This window comes from Equus quagga, chromosome 5, assembly GCF_021613505.1.
Source record: "Equus quagga isolate Etosha38 chromosome 5, UCLA_HA_Equagga_1.0, whole genome shotgun sequence".
Taxonomy (NCBI): Eukaryota; Metazoa; Chordata; class Mammalia; order Perissodactyla; family Equidae; genus Equus; species Equus quagga.
Window position 1 is genome coordinate 90,927,602 of NC_060271.1, and position 21,276 is coordinate 90,948,877.

The 21,276-nt window shown below is 39.3% G+C and overlaps 2 protein-coding genes across 8 annotated transcripts in view; one reads left to right on the forward strand and one right to left on the reverse strand.

Moving 5' to 3' along the window:
* VRK2 (VRK serine/threonine kinase 2) overlaps positions 1–4,598 on the reverse strand; it is a 95,146-nt gene extending 90,548 nt beyond the window's left edge. The window contains exons 1-2 of one of the 3 annotated variants that reach the window (XM_046661229.1): positions 4,417–4,586; positions 2,397–2,537 (exon numbers count right to left, since the gene is read on the reverse strand). In XM_046661229.1, the coding sequence (XP_046517185.1) occupies positions 2,397–2,532 (136 nt within the window). In that variant the 5' untranslated portion in view covers positions 2,533–2,537; positions 4,417–4,586. Of the gene's footprint in view, positions 1–2,396; positions 2,538–4,416 lie in introns of those variants that run through there. The other 2 variants (XM_046661230.1, XM_046661231.1) reach the window with 2 other exon arrangements.
* The window catches only part of LOC124239398 (myosin IC heavy chain-like), a 36,267-nt gene continuing 19,443 nt past the window's right edge, over positions 4,453–21,276 (forward strand). For 2 of the 5 annotated variants that reach the window (XM_046661239.1, XM_046661240.1), the window contains exon 1: positions 4,453–5,078. In XM_046661239.1, the coding sequence (XP_046517195.1) occupies positions 4,453–4,968 (516 nt within the window). In that variant the 3' untranslated portion in view covers positions 4,969–5,078. Of the gene's footprint in view, positions 5,079–9,199; positions 9,257–9,380; positions 10,095–21,276 lie in introns of those variants that run through there. The other 3 variants (XM_046661238.1, XM_046661237.1, XM_046661241.1) reach the window with 3 other exon arrangements.

Sequence of the window (21,276 nt, forward strand, 5' to 3'; positions counted from 1 at the left end):
GCAACTAAATTCCTTTTTCACAACAGGAACCATACAAGTAGTGAACAAGTGTATACATATATGTACATATATGTATATGTGTATAGACATATATTTAATTTTAAACATGCACTTAAATTTAAATACATATTAACACATATACAATATTTACATTTTTAAAAAAGAGAAAGGAATAAGATTATTACAATCAATGCTTTACTCTACTTCTTTGAAATTACTCAAATAATTCAAACATTAGAAAATTAAGGGTATAACTGATAAGCTGTAGGATCCAAGGCTATAGCTCAGATATAACTTATTCAACTCTCTATCTCTGACCTTGAGTCAAGACAGTATACTAGAGATCGAAGCTCTTTGCTATAAAAGAGAATTCACTAATTCAGTCTCAACCAACACTTATTCTATAGGAATTCTACTCAATGGAATCCAAGTATTCTTGTGGTCTTTATCCGTACCATCCAATATGGTAGCCACTAGCTACATAGAGCTACCGAGCCCTTGAAATGTGACTAGATATACCCTGGATTTTGAAAACTTTAACTAAAAAAGTAAAACTTTTTTTTATATTGATAACACATTGGAATGAAAATATTTCAGATATGTTGGATTAAATAATATAAATTATTGAAATAAATTTCACCTGTTTCTTTTTACTTTTTTAATGTGGCTCCTAGAAAATTTTAAATTATACATGTGACTTCTATTACATTTCTATTGAACAGTGCTGTCTCTGTCACTCAATCTAGTATTTATAATCACAGCATTTTTCAAGCAAGTTCAAACCCTTTAAATGGGGAAACTGTCCTTTATTTAGCCCATACAATTTTTTTGTGTTGGTCTTATCTTTCCCACTACACACTGAGGTGATTAATAAGCAGTTACTTACTGACTGAATTTCATTAATTTGTTCAAAACTACAATCTTAATTTTATCAGAAGAGGAGTTTTATCCTTCATGATCCATGAAACTCGCTCATGAAGGGTGGCAGAATATGCCACTCTAAAATATGCCTCTTGGGCATAAGGATTATTTTGAGCTGAAGGCACTTGAAAAACAGCAAACACAAGGAGAGGCTTTCTCTGAACTCCCCTTACTTGCCTAAAGACAGATCCTCCAAAAACACCTCAACTGTTATAAATCCTGGCCAGGGGAGTTTCATCAACCAGGAAAGACTGACTTTTATCACAGAAGAAGAGATTAGGAGTTGACACCACTCCCACAGACACTTTGTCACAAACTAGCATATCTTCCATCTATTCTTCTAAGGACCCATTCATCTTTCCTAAAAATCATTTACTTTCCCTGAAGTGGTCTACATACCCTCTCCCCTTCCCCTATTAACATGGTATATAAGCTCTCAAATCTCACCGCTTTATGCGGTATTCACATTTTTTTTCCTGTGATATCCCCATGCATGTAACATTAAAAATTAATAAATTTGTATACCTTTCCTCCTGTTAATCTGCCTCTTGTCAGTTTATTTCATAGACCCTGCTATCGAACCTAGGAGGGTAGAGGGAAAGTCTTTCCTCCCCTACAGTTTGAAATGTTTAATGAGGAACCCAAGATTCTTCCAAAGGAGGTCTTTACCAACTTCTTAAATTCCTACAGAAACGATGTAATGAGTCAATACATTTAGGAGAATTTATCCTTGAGGGGAATCTTTTTTTAATCACTAATATTTATCTTGTTTTATTCATTAAATATAGCCTTGTAAAGGATATCCCCTGATCATTCCATTATAGATTTAAGGTAGCCCTGAATGATCCTTTCAAATTCAGGACAATTTTTAAACTTTTAAATGTAGTGTAAAAATATACTCAACCAATGTTCCTTATCTGTACCAAAGAACACAGAAAATCATTTTGAGTGTCTATTTTCTCAGTTATCCCAAGGAGGACTCATAACTAGTACCACGCTAAATGCACAGGGGAGAAGTTAACGCACTCCACGCAACAGACGCCTGGAGGTATCAAGGTTCAAATCTCTAGTGAAGCCCAGTTAAGAAATGACCAGAACTTTGTATTATTTAAATATTAATGATTAAAATTCACAAACACAAAGTGTTTGTATTTATACAGTCGTAGTTTCTGAGCTGTGAAAAGCAACATTTCCAGGAAAACACACTCTCGAAAAAGAACGTTAACATTTTGTCTGGCAGACTGTGTAATTATGCTCTGAAAAGACTTCTAAGAGTCATTCAGAAAAACATGGACGACAAGGAGTGGGGTCAATCACATCTTGAACCTAGACACTCTATTAAACATTAACTGACTTTATCTTACTTAATAAAGTATATTTATGAATTCTATTTCAAAGTTTCAATTTTCAAAATATTATTAAGTAATCCCAGGTACATATCTAAGAATATTTGGCAATTTAGAGTTATACTTTACCCAAATAGATCAATCCAAATCCTCCGGAGCCAATCATTTTGCCCAGCACCCACTGCTGTCCTTCTGTATCACCCAGGATCTGGCCTTCTGGAAGGGGAACAGGAAGTTTGTATTTCTCATTTCTTCTCGGTGCCATCACTTCTGTTGGCAGAAGGGGTGAGATAAGTGATTAAAAATAAAAATTAAAAAAACTCCAGTTAAAATAAATTTCTATGGGGCACTTTCCCAGGTTCTTAGAAATTAGGATTCGGAAGTGAGCTGGGTTTGGGAAAGCCCTCACTATATTCAAATTCAAGATTCACAGACACTACAATATCGAAATCTAAGAGGTACCGATACTAAAAACAAACCAACCAACCTGTTCAACTTCACTTAACTCAACATTTCCAAAATTCATTTAGGGGGTCTCTAATACCTATTAGCAGTGCAGAATAAACCTTAAGAAATGAGTTAACAATTTCCAATGACAAAGAGAAAATGAAGGTCATACACATGCAAACACTTCTTTCATTGAGAATGCTAAGTGCCAAAGATGGGGTCTCCAGGCACTAGGAAAGAATACAGCTTTGGACTGGGAAAACATGGACGATGGCAACGTATATCATCACGGAGCACAGCAACCGACACACAGTAGTTACTCAGTAGACATTTGCTAAATGGGCCCTGGATTTTGCTAAATGGCCCTGGATTTTGCTAAATGGGCCCTGGACATGTAAGTTAGCAGAGCACTACGGCACGGGGCAGTTTCAGGGCTGGCACATTACTCTCTCAGCTTCTTGCTGTTTCTCTGTACCCTCTGCCTTCCCCAGCCTCAGCAAAGTGAAAGTTGCCTTTCCTTAGAGATCAAGGGGGTACTGCCAACAAGTGCATAGACTCCATAGTATTGCCATACAACTTTAGTCAATTAATTACAATTGCACACAGGTTAGTGAATCTCACAATGAGAGATTTTGAACTAGAAGAGAAAACTTCTTAACGGGAAAAAAAATCATCAGTATATATGCTTGAAACTAATTTAAATGTGAAGGTAACTGCAATCCTCTTATTTCAAAGAATTTTTAAAAACTGGCGAGTGCTTTTGAAATGAAAGTCAAGGTCAAGTTTTCGTTGTATAATCTCCCCATCTTCCGAATGAGAAAGTTTCTGCTCCTTTTGATAGGTTTTCCCTCCTTCATTTCCTTGAATCCAATGCCCTGCTATCTTTTCCTTAGCAGCAACGCCCGAGGTAAAGCAAAGGAACACAGCAAAACTCTTAACAATATTCGCCGGTCCTTCTCCTAGCACAGCACAAGGGAAGCCGGGTTTTAGACGGTGAACCACGCCTAATGTAGGAAAGGTTTTTGCGGGGGTTCCCCTTGACTAGTACTTCCTGTATGCTCGTGTCCAATACGTATTGGCTGATTTAAAACCTAAAGCCTTCGAAGAACAACTTTTCAGCAGAGCGTAAATTCTAAATAAGTATAAAGAGGATAAGCACGGTTTGGGGGCAAGTCCGTGGCATCAGAACTTGGACCGGGCAGGTGGCTCTGACTATAAAATGCACATCTTGGGCGCCGATGCCCAGGTCACTCTCCCAGAGGGCAGCGGCAGCCTCCTCTCTAGGCCAGTCCCCTCCACGGGGTCCCTCCTGCTTCTGGGTCCCTGCCCGCGCTAGGATGAAACGCGCTCACACGAGTTTCCCGGTCAATCCGGTACCCAGAGGCCGAACACCAGCCAGGACCGGGCTTGGGGCCTGCCAGCCGCGGCGACCGGCCCTGAGGGCGGAGGCGGGGGGTCAGCGCCGCCCACCACCCGGCCTGGCCCCGTCGGCGGCCCCGGGCCCCCGGCCAGCCCCGGCCCGAACCACCGCGAAGCCCGCGGGCGCCTGCAGCCTAACTTCCCGGCCCACGCCCTCCCGGGCCCGGCAGGCGAGCAGGGAAACCCCACCGTGCCCGCCGACCTCCTCCGACCCGCGCTCGGGCCCACGCGAGGCGCGGACGCCGGGCTCCCGCTCCGAGCTGGGAAGGAGGAAGGAACCAACCGCGGCAGAGGGACCCCGCGGGGGCCGAAGACTGCGATGCGGCCCGGAGGCCCGGCGGCTCCCTCCGACGGCAGCTCCTCCCAGCCGGGCCGGCAGAGAGCCGGCGCGGAGATACCCGGCCTGCCCCACCCCGGGCTCCGGCGGCGAGAGAAGACTGAGCGCGCGCTCGGGGCCCCGCCGCCAGGCCGCGTGCGACGCCTCCCGCGGGCCTCGGGGGCCGGGCCGGGCGGGGCCGGGGCCTCCACCCCTCGGGGAGGCGGGCCCTGCGCTCGAGCCGGCCCTCCGAGGGGCCACACTCGCTTCCCCGCGGCGGGGCTCGCCTCGCTCGGGGCGGAGACGCTGGCCCGGGGGCCTGCGGAGCCTAGGCCGGGCCGCGGCCGGCGCTGTCCTCCCGGCGGCCTCTCGGCGCTCGCGAAGCGCCAGGCGAAGAGCGAGCGGCGGTCTGACTCGGAGAGGGAGCCGCGTCTTTGCCGCACGCTCGCGGCCGCCCGCCTGGAGGATGAGCCGGCAGCCGGGCTGTGGGAAACACCCACGGCGTGCACTCCTGTCTGAGCGGTTTCAGCTCCCTGTCCCAGGACCTCAGTAGCCAGCGCTCCCGAAGGCTGATTGCTCACTTTGACACGGTAGAGAGGACACTGGGAGGCCAAACATCAAGGCCCGTGGTAAGAGCACTCGGGGGAGCCTGAGTAGAGTTCGGTCAAGGAAAGAATCTTTATCCGGTTATGAGTCATGAGATTATTATGACAATTGACAAGTATATTTAGTAGTTTTCTAACAGATAATAAGGACTCATAGTGAAATTATATTTTAGGGTAGACAAAAAAAATGTTCAGAAAGCAATTATTAAACAATATATCAGCGTCCTATGTAGGAAATCAGTAATTGCTTGGGATGCAAATACTGAAAGGAAAATCAAAGTCCTTTAAAGACTTTGGTAGAATAAGACTTTAGGACTTCCTATATCATTCAAGCTGTCACCAAATAAAAGACAGCAGGAGAAGATATTTCTTAAAACACAGGGTTGTGGATATAAAAGCATTTTTAAAGTAATTTAACAGTCTTTATGTGGAAAATTGTGCCCTTTAATCACTCATCCAACAATGTCCATTCTTATTTTTGTAAGATAAATATGTCACAGATGCTGTTGGTTGCCTATCCTAACATCGATATAGTCATTCTTTCTCCCGTTCCAGATTTGTTCAGGTTTTTAGCCACTTTCCCAGGTTACTTTGTTTAGGAAGATGCAGCTCCAGCCACAACAGATTACTCTTGAGGGCCCATACATGGCTCCTCTCTTTCACACCTCTATATCCAGTATGTTAGTGCCTCAGTCCATTTGGACTGCTATAACAGAATACCACAGATGGTGACTTGTAAGCAACAGAAATTTATTTCTCACACTGGTGAAGGCTGGGAAGTTCACTACCTAATAACCTCCCAAAGGCCTGTCAACGAAAATAATCCATAACCAATCTATAAATGAAAATTTGGGAGAGTTTATTCTGAGCTGAAATCTGAGGACCATGGCCCGGGGCCTTTCTTCCCAAAGGAAGAAAGGGCACTGAAGAAGTGAGGTATACAAAGTGGTTATATACCCCTAAACAGGTCGTTTCACATATGATTGAAATGTCAGTCCCACAATACTCACAAGATTGCCCTATCAGCACAGCACTTGATGGACACAGCAGGTAGTGGGTCTGCTATCTTGGCAGGTGTAGCAGGAGGCAAGTCTATTGTCTCGAGCTGGGTGGTCACAGGTGAGCGCAGCAATTAGTTCCTAGCCTAAGGAAAGATGCTTAATGCTTAAGGGAATGCCAACTTTGGGAGGGGGAGGGAAGTTGCACCTTTATCTCAAGGGCCTTTGTTCTTGCCATAGGGAATATCTAAAGCAGATATACAATGCGTGCTCAATGACCGTGGTCAGGCCCTTTTGGAATGACAGGGTCAGGCTGAATTAGGTTTACACAAAATGGCTTCCTCATATTCTCCCATATCCTATTGCTTGCCATTTTTATTTGTCAGGCCCCACCTCCAAATACCATCACATTAGGGTTTAGATTTTTATGGGGATACAGACATTCAGTCTATGGCAGTTAGTAAATTGTGTTAGCTCAACCTTCAGAATAGATCCAGATCTCATCACTTCTCACCACCCATGCTGCTATCATGGTCCAAACTCTCATGTCTTTCCTGGAAATTGTAGTACCGTTCTAAACGCTATTCTACTTTCTATGCTTCTGCCTCGTCAGTCTATTCACAACAGCCACATGATCTTTTTAAAAGCTTAAATTAAATTGTTTCTCTGCTCAAAACACTTTGGTGTTATTCTAATTCATTCAGTATAAGCCAGTCCCTAGTGATTTGGGCTCGGTGGGTCAAGGAGTAGAAAGAAAGATTTCTTGGACTCTCAAGGTCTGGCAGTAGTGCTCCTTTATTTAGAAAATAGTATGGAATAGCATGGGGACAAAACCCATGGGCAGTAAAGAGCTGCAGGCATGGGGACAGGACCCATGGGCAGTAAAGAGCTGCAAACATGGGTTGAAGGTAGGGCTAAATTTAAGGCATAGGTATGTGAGTTCTCTCTTTACAAGACAAAGGAAAGATCATGAAAAAAATAGTTAAAATGGTATCAGTGCAGGTGGGGTCTGGTTATTGGGTGGTCCTATAACTTTAGATAAGAATCAGATTGGATTAAGTCAGGATGTCCTATACTTCCTGAAGGATGATATAGATCAGTATGTAGGGCAGGGCACCTTGGGCTTCTCTCCCTTGATGCTCATCAAAGCCACCACCTTAAATATCATCTTCAGCTAAAGACAAAGGAGGATGTTGGTGGTGGTGGGGAGTCAGTTACATGAGGTTACCAGACAAGTACAGTAAACAAGAGTAAGATTATTATGCAGACTTAAGTCCTTGTCTTCCCCATTAAGAGTTTCTAGAGATAAGGTCATCCCCCCTTCTTCCTGGTGCAGAGAGGGAAACACCCTCACAGATGGAGATTTCCTTTACAAATGTAAATGTTTCTTAACAAAGGGCAAGCAAATTCTACTTTTCAGAGTTTCCCTCCTGTGTGCAGTTTTTAAAAGTAACCAGCCCAAAATAATCCTCATCACCTAGTATGACCTAAAGCAGTGTTTTTCAACCTTGTCACTATTGATATTTGAGCCAGATAATTTCTTGTTGAGAGGGGGAGGAGAGTCAAGAGATGGCCTCTTCTGTGCATTGTAGAATACAATGTTATGATAACCAAAAATGTCCCCAGACATTAGCAAAGTTTGTCAAAATTGCCGCTGGTTGAGAATGACTGACCTACAATGATTTACATGTTCTGTCCCTCCCCCATTTGCTATTACTCTCTCCAACCATTGTGGCCTCCTTGCTGTTCTCAGGACCTTTGCACTTTTTTTTCAGCCTAGACTACTCTTCAATCTGGTATCTGTGTGGTCTACTCTATCACTTTCTTCAAGTCTTTATTCAAAAGTCAGTTCCGTGAGGGCTTTCCTATATAAAATTTCAACCTACCCACAATACTTCATAGCCTTTTTTCCTCCTACCACTTACTACTGTACAACAACATATTATACAGGTTACTTATTTACTCTGAAAATAGATAAATAGTCTTCCTCAGTAAATTGCTCCATGAAAGCAGGCAGCATTTTTACTGTTTTAGTCATTGCTATTTTCCCAGCCCTTAGAATGCATATAGAAAACACACTATTTTCTTGTTAAATGAATAAATGAATCATGGTGGCCTCATTCCCCTTTCCAGTGATTGGTTAGACAGTAAGAATGTATGGAGTGTGGGTAATAATAGGTGAAGAAAAGCTTCCTGGACACTTCTATAAAAGATGGTCTCTTCTGGATGTCATTCTGGATGTCATGCCTAGAATTTCTGCAGTCATCTTGTGACCATGAGGGTAGAATACAGTACAAATCTAATATACCAGAAATGGCAGAACATTCAACAAATGAGGCTAAAACACTTAGATATCCATATATACAAAGAAAGAAAAAAAAGAACCTCAACCTTTAACTCATACCTTACATAAAAATTATTGTGAAATTGATCATAGACCTAAATCTAAATACGAGAGCTAAAACTATAAAACTTTTGAGAGAAAACCTAGGAGAAAGTCTTTATGATCTTGGATTTGGTAAATCTTTGTAATCTTTGATTTTGTGTAATTTGAATGTACAAAAAAAGTTGATGGTGTTTACCAGAGGGAAAGAGGGGAGGGCAAAAGGGGTAAAGGGGCACATGTGTACAGTGACAAATGGCAACTAGGCTTTTGATGGTGAACAAGATGTAGTTTATACAGACGTTGAAATATAATGATGTACACCTGAAATTTATGTAATGTTGTAAACCAACGTTACCTCAATAAAAAAAATTAAAAATTGGGGGGAAAAAAGCTGAAAACCTAAAAGAAGAAATTGATAGATTAACTTCCTCAAAATTAAAAGCTTTTGCACTTCAAAAAGCACTGTTAGGATACCAAGTTTTGGTAAGTATGTGGATCCTGGATGGATCTCAAAAGCATGATGCTATATGACAGAAAGAAGACAAAAAAGTCCGTACTATATAATCCCATTGAAATTGCCAGGGACAAGTTTAGGGGGATGGGATTCACTGCAAAGGGGCTAAAGGGAGCTTTTTGGAATGATGGAAATGTTTAATTTCTTGATTGTGGTAGTGATGACATGATTATACATTTGTCAAACCTCATTTAATCGTACACTTAAAATGTATGAATTTCATTACATGTAAATTTTTCCTCAATAGAACTGACTTAAAAGAAAAGAATGGCTGAAGAGAAAGATGGGAAGAACCGGAGTCCTTGAGACCATTATTGTATATTCATTCAACTAACCCTGAAGCCGCCATACTTTTCATATTCTTCCATGGGCTGTTAAGTGTCCCTATCATTTAAGCCACTTAGCATTATTTTCTATGTTTCTTGCAGCCAAAATCTCCCTAACAGATGAAGTTCAAGCGCCAGTGAACTTAAAATATTAATAAATTTGTACCAAAAAAATGGGATCAGAAGAGCAGGTAAACCTGTATTGAGAATATGTGGACGTTTTTTAAGTGTGGGGATTTAATGTGGAATTTTATGATTCAGAGCATATTGCTGTGTGTATGTTTCAAGATGAAAACTGACAGAATATAGAAATATAAATTTTGGAACTAGTTAAAGAACATCTTCTGAATGAACATGATGAGGAACAAGAAAGAAAAGAGAATCTAGACATGAAAGCACTGAAGTATGAGTCATCAGAAGAGAAAAAAATAGGGAAAACAAGGTTTTCAAACAACGCTATTTTGATAGATCTTACAGACTATGAATGATTCACCACAAGCACTCGCACACAAAAGGACTTTCTTGGCTGTGTGCCAACTTGTAGGTATGGCGTGGATTCTGCTTTTCAAAGGACCAGGTGCTGAAAAATGCTTACACTGGTTCAAACAAAAAATAAAAACTTAACCGTTTAGTGAGCATACTTTACAAGGCCAAGATCGTTTCAAATCAAAGTGTTAAAGATGTTGCATAGACAAAACATTTAGAAAAATCCAATCTTTGTTATTTAATGTGAGAAAAGGAGATCGCTTCACTGGAAATGTTTTGCCTGCCAAAGGAGAGCTAGTTTTTGTTTTATAAAAATCAGGAGGCCTTTTGCCCTCATAAACACACAATCCCTGGAGAGCTAAGCAATTGCTGATATAGAAATTTTGAAAATAATAGTATTGAGATAAATGGAATCTCAAACGTATCAGATATACAATCAAACCAAAGATCTGTGTCCTTTGCATTCTTTACATATAAGACCATTACAAAGTATGAACTGATTTGTCCCAAAGACCTAATTCGTGATTGTCCTTATAAATGAAAGACAAGGATACAAAAAAAAATTGAATGTCATCTGTCAACAGGCTCCATAAAATCTTTTCCAGAGATATTAATTAGTAGACCCCTGCTGCCAAACAATTGGAAGTAAATGTGTATCAAATTATCTCTCAAACAATTGAATGTGGTAAAACCTAATATTAGCTAGCGAAAAGTGGTGTTAGTCCTACCCTGTCCATTCCCCTAATACGAGCATCATAAAAAGTTAATCATAAGACTATCTTCACACTTGACATCCTCTTTCTGTTTAAGTAACATGTCTGCAATAATCACAAACATAAGCTGGAAAAGAAGGAAGGGAAACGGGCTGAAGTAATTTTTAAGCAGAAGCTGTGCTTTCAGTAAGAATAGAGTTGATGATGTAGTCAAAGGAGCAGTAAGAGCAGTTTTCCTATGTGTCATGTAAGTATTGCTTTTAGGCTTTCCTTTCACACGTTTGCAGCACCACTCTCTTTCAGTTTTTATTCTTAGGCCCTGTAAGCCTGAGCTCTGAGACAAAATTATGAGGGATTTTAAACGCTTGATAAGGAATTTGGACTTGAAATCCAGAGCTGTGCTGTCCAGAACAGTAGCCACAAACCACTTGTGACCATTTGCATTTCAATTACTTGAAATTAAGCATAATTAAAATTCAGTACCTCACTTTCATGAGCCGTTTTTCAAGTGCCCAATAGCTACGTATAGCTAGTGGCTACTCTATTGGACAGAAAAGTTATAGTATTTCCATCCTCATGGAAAGTTCTATTGGACAGCACTACTATAGACAATGGAGGATCATTAGAAACTTGAGCAGGAGGCTAACACTCAAGCCCATGTGTGATAGCCACACAGATTATAGAGTGGTGTACATCTGAAAGGTCTATTCCTCAGCCAATACCGCACTATTTTGATTCCCATAATTTTATAATAGTTCATTTTTGATATTGTCTTGGATATTTTCACATATTCTTCCTATATATATATATATATATATATATATATATATATATGTTTATATTAATTTTACCCGTATGAGCATAGAAAAGAATGTGGGAGATAGATACCAGCCTGATACTGATTACTTTGAGTTATCCCAGGATGTGGATTAGGAAAGATGGCTGTGGATTAATATTTTATTTTAGCTCTTTGAAATGTTTTACTTACTATGACAAAGAAAAATCCATGCATGTTATCTCTATAAAATGAAATTAATGATATACCCACCACCTAATCACATTTGTTTTTAAAAAAGTTCTAAAGTTCTAATTAAACATAATTACATACCCAGTAGAATGTAATTTAGAGTTTAAAAGGGTATATATTCTTTTTCTTCAATATGGAGGATCCAAAATAATATTATATCAAATATACTCTCTTTTCTCGGTGGGAAATGAAATATAACATTGCTTATATTCTACTTTCTGTTTACAAACTATATTAGGTAAGAAAAAAATCATTTAATGGGACTACTTCAGGAAGCAATTGAATACAATTGATGATATATTGTGTTAGTCTCAGCTCTGCAAAGATTATGCTTTATTTACTGTCCCAGGCATATAAGAGGACTTAAAAGGATATTTATAAGCCACTCTTATCAAGTCATTCTAATGGATAACAGCAATAACTAGTGTGGGAAGTTCTTCCTTCCAGGATTATTCCCCAATGATACAGTTCAAAAGAACTCCATTTTGAGCATAGTGTTTTACCCAGTAATCTCATTTTATATCTGAATATTATCCACACCTTAGTGTTTTATATTTTCACACATACATAGTTGGGTTTCACCTGATGACACTTGAATTCTCTTATAAAATGGAGGAATTCTGGCACTCTTTCATACCCTGTGGAGCTTTCTCTCTTCTTCCTAGTTATGGAGGAGGCCACAAAAATCCTATTGCCTAGAAGTGAAGTTAGTAATGCTGAGTTGATTTGATAGGGGTGATGAACACTCAAACGCCAAGATATTGGAGTGAATCAACAGTGTGAAATATTCATGGCAGTGCTTGTTCATTTCACAAGGGTACTCAATCAACTATGAAATGCAAATGTTACCAGAGTCATGAAATCTTCCTCTGCAGCTATCTGGACAATCTATTACAGGATATTTCATGCTATATGGATACTCAAGTTTTTAATATACATAATAATTTCCCGGAATGGGCTATCCACGACAAAATAAACTGATAAACAGATAACAGACAAGATAGAGAGTAAGGAGACCATAGTTTGGTGAAACAATCATTGGAAACTTCTGGACAAGATAATGACATTTCTGTTCAAAGTAATACAGATAGAACTGAACTGAAGGAAGCCATGGAGCACCAATGTCAAACATCCTCTTTTCAAAGAGAAATGTACCCCTAATACAGTAGAGAAAACACTGACCAATTAATGCCACTGCCCTCTGAAATTTGGAAGTATTAGAGTCAAAGGTGAAATGCAGGCACACTGCATCATCAGAAGTACCACCTCACCTATGTGGACCAAAAGATTTGGACCATATCATTGGCATTGCAAGGCCTGTTGCAGCAATGAGCTGGCAACCTTGCAGTTTTCTCCGCATACCAAGAGAGAACCACTAAACATTTAGAATAGTGCCTAGTGTATAGCTGTGTATAGTTGCTCAGCAAATATTTTGAATGAACAAATGAAATTTAAAAAAACCTGCAACCTGATGTGAGCCTTCCTTTAGCACTGACTTAGGGAATGAAAAGCAAAGATGCGAAGCGGTATTCATACTCTGAGGCTAAGACAAATTAATGGAATAAAACAGAGGGTGAAATGAAACGGCCAGAAATCACTATGGAGAAGCCAAAAACAGCAATTCAGATTCATTCACTTACTCAAATATTACTTGAGCTTGGCTCTAGAGATAGACTGTGACAAAAGACATATTCTTTGCCTTCTTAAAACTTATAGCCTTTTGGAGAAGACAGGCATTAAATAATCTTGAGAAAATGTATAGGATTGTATTAGAAGTTGTGACAAGAGGAGTTAATTTCAAATGGCGGGCAAGGTCATGGGAAACCACTGAGGGAATGACACTTAAAATGAGACCTGAAGGGTGAAGAGTTGTTGGGAGGCAGACAAGGGGAAGGAAGAACACTGCATGGAGAAAAGGACATATGCAAAGTCCTGAGGTAGGAAGGAACTTGGTGTGTTTAAGGCCGCAAAAGGACAAGAGTGAGAGATGATCACAGCAGATGATCCTGGTGAGGCAGGCAGAGGACAAATAATGTCAAAGTTTGTGAGTTTAAAGATTTTCTTCTTCTTCCTAAGTGAAACAAGGAGATGCTGAAGAATTTAAAAAAGGGAATAACATGATACTATCTACGTTTTAAGGTTACCCTAGCCACTAATCATTCTCTAAATGATTCATAGTGAGAAATGGCAAGAGTGGTTATTAAAATTTGTAAGCACTTACCTGGAATCCTCAGAAATTATTTAGCAAACAACCACACTATCTGCACTCGCATTGGGTGGGAGCTTTAGTTACTTTATTTCTATCATAGAGGAAAGAGTTATTCCAGAAACCATGATATTTGGTAAGACATCAAAGATACACTATTATATCATAACTTTTTCCATTTATCGCTTGATCTAATGAGGGGAGATACTAGTAGGGAATCATATAAGATTAACAGAAACTGTATCCTTTTCTACTTGGCCATAAAACAAGACTAGGAAAGCATAGATAGCCTTCTGTGGATGACCAAACTGAGAAAAAATACCAACTTAAGGATAAGTCCTATAATTTAGACTACATTCCTTCTTTGAAAAACCAAAACTATCTTCTCTTAAAATAAAATTACTACAATAAACAGAAAACTATTCTCAAAATTTTTGATTCATATGTACAATAAAATTTAAAACATTTTTACCTATGAAACTAAAGATAGTATGTATTAATTTCCTATTGCTGTTTAATAAATTACCAAAAGTTATGACTTAAACAATACAAATTTATTTTCCTACAAGGCTGGAGGCTAGAAATCCTAATGTCAAGATGTCAGTAGGGTTGTGTTCCTTCTAGAGGCTGTAGAGGACAATCCATTTCCCTGACTTTTCTAGCTTCTATAGGCTGCTCGCATTCCTTGCCTGGTGGCCCCATGCTCCAACTTCAAGGCCAGCAGTGTAGTATCTTCCAGTATTTCTCTCTGACTCTGACCCTCTTTATGCCTCTTACAAAGACCCTCATGATTACATTGAGTTCATCCAGATAAACCAGGATGATCTTCCCATCTCAAGATCCTTAACATAATCACACCTACAAAGTACCTTTCTTCATTCCAGGGATTAGAACATGGTGTCTTTGGAGGCGTCATTATTCTGACTTCCACAAAGCATGCTAGAAAAAAATTCCCATGGACCAAAAAAACCCAGATAAATAACATAATTCTAAATTACAAACCAAGGATGAAAGTAACCTAATTTGTCACATCTGAAAAAGCAAAACTGTAGAATATGTAGAATAAAACATAAAATTCTTTTAAAATTCAAAAGAAAGGATAGATAATAAACTTCAAAGATAAGGGAAAGCATCTATAAAATATCAGAGCAAAAATCTACTTACCTACAAAATGAGATGGGCCTCAAAGATTCTTCTCTATGACACTAAATAAAAGAAAGGAGTGTCAACCACAGAGTTGTAAATAAAATGACTGTGACTTGAGAATGCTAAACACAATCAACTTATCCTTATGCATGACAGCAAAATAGAGATATTTTCAAATGTGTAAAAGTCAGAACATATACCAAGAAACCTCCCTGAGTAAAGTAACTAAAAAGCTGAGGGGAAAAAAAACAACATTAAAAATGAGTTAAAAGTAAGAGCAGTTTCTTTTCTATCTGTTTATAACCACACCCTCCTATGGAAGAGAGTCATTTGCTGGACACTTCGAAGGGAAAATTGCTCTGTAGAACTGAGAAAAAATGTGGAGTTCCTAGAGTTTTCCAAGAGTAAGAGAGAAGGAAGCAAAACAAAAAGTGAAAGAGAGACCAACCAGAGAGATGATATAAAGCTGGATATTGGATGGTGTAAGAGATCACTGTGGAGACATTGGTTGTAGGATAGACAAAGAAATATTAAAGAATGGTAATGTTTACTGTTTCACTCAAAGTTGTTTGGATTGCTATGATTTCAGCTCCTCTTCTACCTTCCTTCCATTCATTTCAGTTTGTATAAGTGTGTAAATTGAAGAGTCCACGTTTCACATCTGAGGAGATGTGACTCAAATCAGAGATGGCACATGAAGAAGTGGCAGTCCAGAGGTAGCCATGTGAACAAAAGCCCCTGAAAATGCACAGAAATTTTAGGAAAGGTCTGGAATTCATTTTACCTAGATCTTAAAGGCCTGGGAAGCACTAGGCTATTCTTTGGGTTGCACATGAATTATGGAAATTACAGCTGGAAGATACTGGTGGTAAGCATTAATGATCTGAAATCTAAATAATCATTTTTAATATCATTTCAAAATGTATTTAAAATTGTTTTATTTGGCCTTTCCACTTCAATGATTTTTCTTAACTCTTACTGAAGTCACTGACTGAGGTCAATCACTCTGAGGGAAGAGAAGAAATTGGAAACTTACTCTTGGTCTCATCACCAAACAATGCCTTACTACCAAGCTCAGTTCTCTTCCTTGGACTTCCACAACACCCCACTCTCCTGGTGGTTCTTCTAGGCCACTAGCTATTCCTTCTAAATCCACTTTGCTTAATCTGTCTCTTCTCAGTCTCTACTCAGAGAGCAGACACTGACCATTTTTTATTCCATCTAGTCCCAAGGCTTTAAATGCAATGTAGGTGTTGTGAACTCCAAAATTTACATCCCTAGTTGTTTCACTTACCGTTTGAAGTGACAAAGACTCCAAACTTAGTGGCATAAAACAACAGCTATGTTCTGCTCATATATTCTGTGCATCAGGAGCTTGGAAAGGAAACAGAGAGGATGGCTTACCCCTGCTGAGATGATTTGCAGGCTAGGGGTGACTCACAGCCTGAGGGCTAGAATCATTTGCAGGTTTGGTCACTCACATGTTTGGACTAGAAGACCAAGACCGATGACTATGTGGTGGATTCCTCACAGTATGTCAGCCTCAGGGTACTAGGACTTCTTACATGGTGGCTCAGGGCTTTAAGCATGAGTGATCCAAGGAACAGACAGAATTGCATTGCTTCTTCTCACCCAGACTCAAAAGTCATGAGCATCACTTTCACCCCATGCTACTGATTACAAGCAAGCCAGAAGCCCGCCAATATTTAAGAAGCAGAGACATAGATCCACCTCTTCATGGGTACTGTCAAGATCACAATAGAGAAGAGCATGTGGGATAGGAGAGATTGTTGCTGCCATCTTTGAAAAGTACAATCTGCCCTGCAAGTTTTCACCAATTCAGTGACTTTCAAGCATATATATTTACTTTCCTACTTGATACTTCTACAGGGATCTTAATAGGCATTTCAAGTATAATCTGACCAAACAAAATCTTTTATTTTTTCTTGTCCATGCCAAAACTTGGGAGTATGGCAAGATCGTGAGATGGTAATTAATTTAAGGTTATTAGACCTAAGGAAGTAAGCAGTAAGATCTGTATGCATAGTCAACGAGCAAAACCTTGATATCGATATCAGGCTGATAATAGTTAAAGAAGCCCTCAGACAACCTAAAATGCAGCAATAGCTTTATAATAAGAAGGGGACTTTTAACCATTGCAGGAAAACAAAACAAAAACAAAAACAGGCATCATGCCTGAGGCCACTTATTAAAAACTGACTCTGAGACTAAAGTGGATTGTTAACTTAGGTGAGAAGTAAAGTGTTACTGGTAGAAATGATCTTGATGACTGGCCTTTGAAGAGTCTTCTAGGAGACTGGATAAGACAAATTCAGAATCCAGGAAAATATGGAACACCAGTGGCTCTACAACTCAAATAATATTCAAAAGAGCAAACAACAATGATAAATGCTGTATGGGATGTTTCTTTCAGAACCTCAGGAAGCATTGTTAGGGGCCCAATAGGAATGTGCCTTCTTCATCCAGGTGCTCAAGGAAAAGTCAGATGACTATAAAAGATAACAGTCAACAGTCAAAATAACTGTAGACCAGGAGCTCAGCAGACCCCAGAACCAAGGTGGCCATTCTAATACAAAATCAAAAACTCCTAAGAACTTCAACGTGACAGGGGACACAACCTATGTCTGCCTTAGCATAGCAATCTGAGTAATTTCATCTGGTCATGAGAAAAGATTATGACTAAGAAAAGATAATAGGACAAGATCTTATGAGCTATGCCAGCCATACTACTAGCTTTCGGTGAAATCTGCATTTGATCAGTATAAAATCATTTAACTTTCTCTTTAAATGTTCGTAAAAGTTCCTTTTGTAAAAGTCAAACTTCATTTGTACTTGAATTGATGCAAAACAAAATGGCCCCATCAACATTAGGAAAATCAGAGACTTCTGACAGTTTAAGTCCAATGGTGCCTGTAAGGAAACTGGTCTAAGGCAGAGAAGAATGGCAAAGTGGGCCAGATGGTAAAAGATATTGAAGGTGGAAGAATATTGGAGAGGGAAATTATGTTGATCATTTCATGCCTGGAGGTTTGCCTTTTATTTTTTTTCCCTCTACTTGGTGTGTAATAGAAATAGAAAATAGCTAATCAGTTTCCATAGAGCTCTTTGGGCTTTTAAAGGAATTTATTGAATAGACTTCTCAGCTGGCTTTTTTGGAATTATTGGATGACTAAACTGCAATTAGATCTCCCATCTTCCAGGAGGTCTACGGGTATTTTTCAAGAGAAAGATCGAATTGCTAAGTGTTTTAATGTAACTGTCAAGAGTTTCAAGAACCCAGAAACTATTCTATTGGATTACTCTTTGGAAGAAACTGCTTCCTTCTTTATATGCCTAACCCTTGATGTAGAGTTATACTAAATAGGAACTACGGACCAGACCAGGAAATGATGCTACTTCTTGTCGTTCCTAAGTGTCACCTCTTTCTGGGAGCTCTTGGAGTACAGAGAGCGAAATCAGGATCAATAGAAGTCTCAAGATAAAAACAATTTCTCCTGCTCTGAATGCTAAAAATAGCTGGTGAGTCCAGGTGCAGTATTCAGACATTTTCCATCTAGATTTAAGACCTAGATTATGGGATTGTTTGAGCTCTATTTAAGAACAGGTAGTTACTGTCTTCCTTACTAGGCAGTTCTTCATTTGAAAGCCCCAGCCTTGGTATTTCCCTCCTCCACCAGATAGACGAATACTGTAGTGTTGGTCACTTTTTACTAAAACTATGTCATTTAGCCACACCAAATTCTTCTTCTTAAGATTTCTCTTTTAAAATATTGACTATATTCATGGAAATACAAGCAAATTTCTGTTCAGAGGACAGACTTTTCCCCTTCTATATTAATGTAACCATTCCTATTATTTGCTCCTTGGTCACTCTCCCATGTTGGATATTTACACTCCTATAAATCTTATAGATGGAGCCAGTATTATTTTTCTAGTCTGAAACACTTGTAAGAAAGTTCTGTCGATATTTCTATCTGTACTGGACTCAATATTTATATACATTGACTCAGATGTGCAAAAAAGTAATTGTTATTTGTATAGTGGACTAACTCTCTGATTGTTTTCTTTAACTCTGCAGTCCTCATTTTCACAGATGGCTAACAAACCCACCAACCCCTTTCCAACTCTTTCCACTACCTCCAGTCATCACTACCACTAACGTGTGACCCAAACAAAATCATAAGTTGTTAAGTAGGGGAAACCCAGTCTCCAGTTGTTTAAAAGACTCCTTTGGATTTATAATGCATCATTTTAGAGGTTATACTATCAATCAGAGTTGTTGCCCTCACTCTATAGAAGTCTTCTCACCACTACTCATTCCTAGTGCCTTTTCCCAGATGTAGTTTGAATACTCGAGGGATTTTATCTATCTTCATGGGGTGGTTGGAGAGGCATTTTGTCTTTATATCATACCCTGGATTCTCAATGGCCTTCAGTTAGGTTTTTGTCATTCTGCTCAGTCACTGGTCATCCTGGATTGGTGACTTTAGGTTTGGAATATGATGGGATGGAGGTGCTAGACAATTCAGAAGGGAAAAGGTTAAAGAGGGAAGGGCACCCTTAATTTGCACAAAATGGTACATTTAACTTATTATTACTTCATTTACATAAAAATTTAAAACTATATAGCTACAGGTTAGCTCGAACCCACTAAAATTTGTAGATTGCTATTGCTTCAGCAGTCAACAAAGAAAGATTTCCCTTTTGCCACCAGCCTAAGCAAAAGTATGAAATGGTCTTCTATTCCATTAAAGTTATATATTCTAAAACTAAAGCAGAACAGTACTCACTCTTCTAAAATTCTGCATATGCCAATACTGACAAGCTTCATCCATGAACTCCAAATTATTTGGGAACTTGCCTATTATTCATGGTTTCATATTCATAGGAAGAGTATTGTGGATCTGTAGTCTTTAGATGAGTCATATTAACTTTCCTTAGCTAAATATATAGGATGATTTCATGTTATAGAAATTAATTACGTAAATTAGATACTAAACTATCCCCCTGTCTCCCTTTCTCTCTCTGTTTCTCTCACACACACATCATTGGTCTCACTGTCAACACTAGCTTTTAGGTAATAGACATTCCAATAATCTCAGCAATTCAAAAATTTTCCATTATTCTCTCAGAAGGAAAAATGTGCTAGGCAATTTTCACTTTGCACATCTCCATGACGTAATGGAAGAAATGAGACAGAGTGCCTTGAAAGAGGGAAGACTTGTAATAGTAGAAGTATTAAAATCCCCCAATAGAGTCACATTTTATTTCATTTATACATAGTTTTATAGAACACTATTTAATGCATGAGGAGTAGTCATCTATACTGAAATCACAGGGACCATTACAAACTGATGAATGCTTTGTACACCTTATAAATTAGATGAAAAGGGACCGGGAATATGTGAGCAAAGTTAGGTAAAGGAAGCACTACTTGGAAAGGCTAATACAGGAGCCAGAGATCTGCAAAGGTCTGGTAAAAGATTTTTGAGTGTCTCTGGCAAAAGCTTACCTTTTCTATAAAAGCCACCCCACTGGCACCCTTTCTCTGGTAAACCAAACCAACCTTGAAAAATACCACAATAAAGCATTCCAAAATAGAAGGGCATCTTTAATCCAGCTAGAGGATTCATTCTGTCCCTGAAAAAAAAGTTCATGCCACAATTCTTGGCTACCCATCACATCTAAGTTAGGCAATAAGATAAACCATGACTTATGCTGAGCAGAATTTGCAGACTAGCCCTGAGCAATGAACATCAAAGTAGATAAAAGACATTTAACTTAGAAATGGTTGAAATATAGCAAATATTTTAACTTAAAAAATTGACTGGTGATTTTCTTCCTTTCTCTGGTTCTTCAGTTTGGGCTTTCTCTAAAATTGGCCTTTGAATTCTTGTTAAAAAGTCAAATGAAAGGAGGAAACCACAGTGATAGCAATAGTAAAGGCTTACCACAGCCATTGAGCTATTACTATGTCCCAGGCCCTGTCCTAATTGCTTCTTTTCATAGTTAAGTAAAGAAAAGCAGTGAAGTATGTATATTATTGTCCCTTTTTTAAAGTGGAAGAACCTGAGGCTCTGAGCAGTTCAGTTACCTGCCTAAGGTCACACAGCTTGGAAGTGGCAGAGACGGCATTTGAACCCAGGCAGTCTAGCTGCAGAACCTGTGCTCTTTACCATGCTACTATACTTCACACATGGTTCAGCATAGGGGTTCTAAGTGATGCGGGGTCGGTGAGCCGAGGAGTCGAAAGAAAGATTTCTTAGACTCTCAAGATCTGGCAGTAGTGCTCTTTTATTTAGAGAATAGTGTGGAATAGCATGGGGACAGGACCCATGGGCAGTCAGAGCTTCTGCTGCCGCTGCTTCTGTTGCCCCTGCTGGCATGGGGACAGGGCCC